Source organism: Temnothorax americanus, unplaced genomic scaffold (assembly GCF_048541705.1).
Source record: "Temnothorax americanus isolate GAGA-0224 unplaced genomic scaffold, ASM4854170v1 Scaffold88, whole genome shotgun sequence".
Lineage (NCBI taxonomy): Eukaryota > Metazoa > Arthropoda > Insecta > Hymenoptera > Formicidae > Temnothorax > Temnothorax americanus.
Window position 1 is genome coordinate 492,286 of NW_027509811.1, and position 6,640 is coordinate 498,925.

Genomic DNA, 6,640 nt, shown 5'->3' on the forward strand with positions numbered 1-6,640 from the left:
AAGATGCAGTGCCATCCATATTTTTATGGAGAAAAAAATTGGACATTTTGCAAGATGCTCGTTCCAGACGACAGGAGCAAAGAGAGCTGAAACTAAACCAAAACAGGCTGATGGTTAAGAGAGCCTCATTTCCGATTCATGTTTAGCTGTTGATGTTGAAGAAAATGACAAGCTTATGGACAGTTCTCCCTCTATCTAGTGAAAACACTAATCATTACATAATTGACATCCCTATCAGTTGTGAAATTGAAGTGAGAAGTACCTCAAACTTATGTAATGCAAGTGTCAATTAAAGCATCGAAGAAAGAGCATCCTGTCCTAAAGCAAAACCTAAACTTTCTCAAAATAGAACCTTTGTTAACGCTGCCACTCAAACCATCTTGAAGAATACTTTTACTATAGACACATTTGGTAACAAGCCAGACGCTGTAATGTACTATACTGGTCTTGAATCCTTAGAGAAGTTTAAATTAGTTTTATATAGTTTAGGGCCAGCAGCTTATGAGCTAAAGTACCGCTATGATACGGTATCAAATATTAGTGTTGAGGATCAATTTTTTGTAACTCTCATTAAGTTGAGGAGAGCCATACCTGATTTAGGTTTAGCTTACATGTTTGATGTCAGCAAAAAGACAATTCAGAATATTGTTATTACATGGATATGTTTTATGTATTGTCAGTGGTCTGAAATAGACATATGGCCTAGCAAGGACCTCATAATGTATTTTATGCCCTCAGGATTTAAACAGATGTATTTTTCAACTAGGGTTATAGTAGATGGAACAGAATTTCCTATCGCTGCTCCTACAAATCCTACATTTAAGCAAGCAATCTTTAGCACATACAAGAACAAAACTACATTGAAAGTATTAGTTGGTGCAACGCCTAGTGGACTTATTTCCCATATTTCGCCAGCTTATGCGGGGTCAGTGAGTGATAGAGCGATAGTTGAAAGAAGTGATCTTATTAAGAAGTGTGATCCTGGTGACTCTGTAATGGCTGATCGTGGATTTACAGTCCAAGATTTGTTTGTTCCAAGCCAAGTATCCATAAATATACCAGCTTTTCTAAAAGGCAGGACTCAGTTACCAGGCATGACTCTTCTTAAAGATCGCAAACTTGCCAGCAAAAGAGTTTACATAGAGAGACTCATAGGCTTAACAAGGACGTATAAAATTTTAAAAACTGAATTTCTTGTTTGCTATGTAACTGTAGGAAGTGAAATTTTCTATGTGTGCTGTATTTTTTGTAATTTTCGAGAAAATATTGTAAGTGCAGATGCGTAAGGTTTGCAAAAGGATATCTATTTGAAAAAGGATTTTAGGTATGTTGCACAGGAATTTTGTGTACTCTTGTTTAAAATAATCATTTGATTGACAAATTGATTGATCAGATACAAAATAAAATACAAAATGAATGGAATGCAAACTGTTTTTTTTAGCATAGTTACACTTGAACATACAATTCAATACCGAAAAGGCCTGCATTAAAATCACTTATTGCTATACAATTTACAATAAAACAATATAGCTACATCACAGACCATTCTATGAAACTATATAAAATACAAAACATTTGAGACATAAAAAAAGACAACGTAGAATAAAATATACAATAATACTTTAATAGATTTAATAATAAATAATTATATATAGCATCTCTCTCTGTAGAACAAAACTTGCAATTTTCTTCTTTATATATCTGTCGTATCATATTTATTTTTAATTGACTTTATGTAAAAAAGTTTACCATTTTAAAAGTAACTAGCATAATGAATAATTTGTAAAACATGGCTTGATGCCGGTAGATCAAAAATTAAAAATAAAATACTGTTTTTTAAACATTTTTGTCTCCACAAAATATAGGAGATACTTAGTTGCTTAAGTCAAAATGTAAGTATATACTCTGAGTAATGCTTGTAATAATATTTATCTAAAAGACCTGGAAGAAAATACTTTTCATAAAACTGATCAAGTTTAGATAACATTACACTAATAAAAGTAGGATCTTGTTCAATTGATATTACCTTTAAATCACAATAGGTATAAACTACCAGGTAACAAACTTTTTTTTGCAATTGATAACTGACCTTGAATTTGGTACATATATTGATGGTCAGGTTTTAAACATAGAGAACCTTTTTCATCAAAGTTTTCATCAAGGAAGTCTGAGGCGAGTGAATCGAACGAGTCGAAGCTCTGGTAAAAGTGAGCTTTATTTCTCTAACATATATACATGATGACTTAGCGTATCAGCGCGTGAATTGTGGATGGGGCCTTATCTTTAGATGGCTCTTATGCCAACGCTCAGGGGCGCCGGACTTCTCAAAAAATACGGTGGCCTAAAGCGGGAGCCGGTGGCTGACTGCTCGCGTAGCCACTGTTACGTTTTCGCGGTTGTTGTTCGCGTCTATTGCTTTTCCCGGAGTCGGGGGAGTTCTGTCCAGGGGCAACTCCGGGATTTCAAGGAAGGGCAGGGCCGGTGCGGTCTTCGTCTCCCTGCTCCTTTTCTCCTTCTTCGTGCGGTCCCCGGTCTGGGTGCCCACAGACCTCCAGGAATTCGGAGGTAGGGGCCTTCCTGTCCTCGGATCGCCAGGCGCTAGAGTCAGCCCTGGTGGGCGCGTGAGTCGCCTGTGCGACTCGGGGATCGTCACCTGTGTCAAAGACCACCACAGCTCTGGTGGAGGTGCCGGTCCGGCAGTGATTGGTCGTCGTGATGGCGAGGGCCTCCTGGCCCGTCTCCTTGGTCGTGGTCGTCGGCGGCCTCTGCCAAAGCGGGCAGAGTTGCCCTGCGCTACAACCACCACGGACCGAACTTGTCCTGTTCGGTGGGTGGGAGGGGCAGACTCTCCCCTGCTCAATAGCAGGCGCAAGTCGGTGGCACTTCGTTCCGAAGAACGGTGCGAGGATTCTGCTCGATCCAGGTTGGAGCGGAATCCGCAGGTTTCGTCTCAATCTCGGTGGCTATTGCCGGTATATGTAACGCCCGGTATATTGAAGCCTCAACGTGAGAGAAGAGAACCCGCTCATCCTGGGCCGGCTCGCCCTTATGTATCTTCCTTGCCGAAATTTGATTGCGAGTAACGACAGCCGCCCCGCGGCGACAGGTGTTACTCGCGCTAGCGGCGCGCGAGTGGGGTGGTGCCATGTGCCCTTGGCCGGACGGGCTTGAGCGCGCGGACCGGGTTGCCGCACACGCAGGCGCGCCGTTCGAGGGACGGATCCGAACATTGGTAAAGTTGATTTAGCATTTATACCCTTAAATTGTTCGTCCGGAGGAAGATCAAACTGGGGAAGGACTGGATCTAAATTGACTTCGATATTAAAATTGTTATTGTTTACATATGCTGTCAACCTGGAGGGTAGAAATAGAGATTGATGACAGTTTGCACAGTAACATTATTCTAACCTCAAACTTTTATGCCTTACAAACAGTTTATTAAGGTTCATAGTTGAAGACTGTAAATATTTATCTTTATATCGAGATAATGCTTCTTTTTTACCACCTTTCATTAAAATAATAATAACTTGACAAACAAAACGTATTTACCGTTCTACAAGTTCAATCTTTCTTCCTCTCAAAGGTGCTCCCCTCTTCCTCAATTCTTCCTTCAATTCTGCAATTTTTATTTTAGAAATATTTATTCTTAATTTTTGTATTAATCTACACAATCACTATTTTCCAAATCTCTCCACTCATTAAACTTTCCACATTAAACGTAAACAGTATGACACGTCCCCAATCTCGGTGCTGCTCTCTGCGCTGAGCTTGTCATCTCGCCGTCCCCATAGCGACTTTCTCGCGAAATAAAGTACTCTGCTTAAAAAAAATAGGAAAAAAAAAAAAAAAAAAAAAAAAAAAAAAAAAAAAAAAAAAAAAAAAAAAAAACGTAATATTAGTCGTTTATGTTTCTCAGTACTTAAAATAATTGCTATATTTTTTAAATTTTTTTTGTTAATAATTTTAATAAAAAACGACCGCCGGCTAAAAACTTCTGAAGGTCACTCAAGAGTAACCTTGACAACATATGTCAAGATCAAGGTCATTGGCAAGTGGGGTCTTTTTGTAAATAATTACCCATATAAAGATAATGAAATCAGATTCCCCCTCCCCCCTCGCACTTTCCATAATCTCATGCACAGGTCGGTGTGCGTGGATGTTGTGGCGCGGGCGGGGGGAGGGAGGGCTTTGCCCACTGCACCATCCTCATGCACGGGTGGTGTGGGTGAGGTTGAAGCGTGGACAGGTGGGGCTTTGTTGTCCCCCCCCGCACCACCCCTAGGACACGTCTTCGTCGTCTTTTAGTCAACACACTAACTCTCTTAGTTTCTCGAATTGGCGATTTTGGCAAGAAATGCTTCTTCCTCCTCTTCTTCTTCTTTTTCTTCTTTTAATGGCTTCTGCACACAGGACGCCGAAACACTTGCCGCGCGGCAAGCCAAAGCTCTTGTCGCCGTTTCTTTCTCCTCGGGCTTCTTGGCGCATTCCTTGCAGCATATCTCCTTGTTTTTTTCGTTGTCACTACGTTTCTCGTCGTCATCAACGTATATCACAAAATTATCGACATTTTGATTACAATCATACTTTTTCGTGTCAAGAATTTTTCTTTTGGTTCCTGTTTTTTTTTTTCGGGGTGCAGTGTTTTTCTTGCATTTGGCAAACGGCTTTCTCGGCATTATTTGTCGCCTAGTTTATTAAATTAAAAATTTATTAAAATTGGAATATTTAAATTAAAAAGAGATTACAAAATTTATAAAATTTGTTATTTAAATTTTATCATCAGAATCTTCGTCGAGTGTGTGAAGTTGGCCCTTTCTTTAAAATTCGATAGTTCTGATTAGAGTTTCAGTTTCTTTTCAAAGAGTATAGGAGTATTTTTATGTTTAAAACCGAATAGTTTATTTAAAAAATTTTGACGACTAGAGTTCCTGATAAAAGGAAAAATTTTTTGATTTTTTTTTCAAAAAGCAAAGTTTGATTTTAAGCCAGAATAGTTCTAAGTAGCTCATTTGATTCCTTTCGAAAAGTTCTCGAGTTCCTGATAAGTAAAAATTTCCAAACCTTAGAATTGTTTTAAAATTATCATCAAAACTTATGTAAATGACGTTCACGGCAGACCTTCTTAACTAGTGACTGAATCGTTTTCGATTATAAAAATTTCTTTCAGAATTCTTAGAGTTCTACTAAAAAACGGAACTCTTGTCAAAACGTCTAGAACTTCCAAAAAAAATTTTAATGCGGACTTAGTCGAATTTCACGCGTCGAATTTTTGAAGTCGAATATCTTCTTAATTAGCCATTAAGAAGTTAATATATTATGTTTTGCTCAACATTTAGAAATTAAGTTAAAAGTACCAATATCCAGACATGTATCTATATTTGGACACCTTTATTTATAAGTATATATAACGCGAATTAAAATTAAAGATAAAAATATTTTTTCTTGTATTTTGAAATTTTAGTTATGGTATCCAAACGTTTATTTTTATAAATTTATATTTTTTTTAAAGGTATCCAGACATAGGTACGTGTCCAGGCATTGGTACATCATTTACCTACTCTTAAATGTCCGGGTATAGGTACCCTTTATACCTTAATTGGATCTGAAAATTAAATAATTTCCCTCCGCACGAGCCGAAATAATAATTAATAAGATATTTTCTTTTTTCTATTATATGCAAAATTAAAGATAAACTTTATATTCTACAAATTTAGATTTTGTATTAGACACTTAATTATTTTTAAGTGGTTGTTCGAATTTTTATTAGATAATTTGTATATGACAATTAAAATTAAATCCATATAATTAATTGCATCTTTAAGCTTATCGGTTAAATGAGTTTTTATAAATGATAGCATTTATCTTGTGTTTTTACTAAATCTAGAATTTATTGGTACCTACAGTATATTCACGAAAGAGTACATTTTAATGAAAAGTAGATTACAGCGGATATACTGAATAGTTCTAGCTTGTGAAAATATTGTTTTTTTAATGGTACCACGTAAATGTGATTTTCAAAAAAGGTAAAAAAATGGCGCTAAGTGCGCTTCTATAATATACATTAATGATACGCGAGATTCACTTACGTGTACAAGCTAAACGTCTATTGTTTTCTATTTTGTATATATTGAGTATAATTATGTTTTTTTTTTTTTAATATTTAAAGACGCACATAATGTCATCGGTTGAAGTTTGGCCGAAACAGTCGTTTATTATAAGTTTTAATACGATATTGTAACTCGCGATTTGGCGTGAAAACGTGAGTCATTGTAATGACTTAACGCATTTTTATTTTTCGATATTCTCTTTCTATATTTGTAAAGAATATATAGAAGAACGGTGCACGGAAAGAACGGTTTTGCTGAAGTATAAAAAAATTTAGCTAGATACAGATCTGAAAATAATTTTGTTGCATTATCAAAATAATTATGTAAAACATCAAACTAATTACTAAAATATCAAAATTTTTACAGCATTATCATCATACTTCAGCGACTTACTATAATTATTTTAATGGTGCAACAAAATTATTTTTAAACAGAAAACCGTTTTTTCCGTATGTGTAGATTAAAGGCGTGCATTTCCATGATGCGTGAATAAAAAACTCTGCAAGTCTCTGGCTTTTGTTTGCACTTCACAA

The 6,640-nt window shown here is 36.3% G+C and overlaps 1 protein-coding gene across 1 annotated transcript; it reads left to right on the forward strand.

Moving 5' to 3' along the window:
• Positions 1 to 373: 373 nt before the first annotated feature.
• LOC143907754 (uncharacterized) lies at positions 374 to 1,375 on the forward strand. The gene has a single exon (XM_077424705.1). It carries the CDS (start codon positions 432 to 434, stop codon positions 1,284 to 1,286), a length of 855 nt encoding a protein of 284 aa, XP_077280831.1. The 5' UTR covers positions 374 to 431; the 3' UTR covers positions 1,287 to 1,375.
• The last annotated feature ends 5,265 nt before the right edge of the window (positions 1,376 to 6,640 follow it).

Excerpts from the sequence above, each read along its gene's own strand:
- LOC143907754 (XM_077424705.1), top strand. The coding sequence starts at position 432 with ATGTACTATACTGGTCTTGAATCCTTAGAGAAGTTTAAATTAGTTTTA.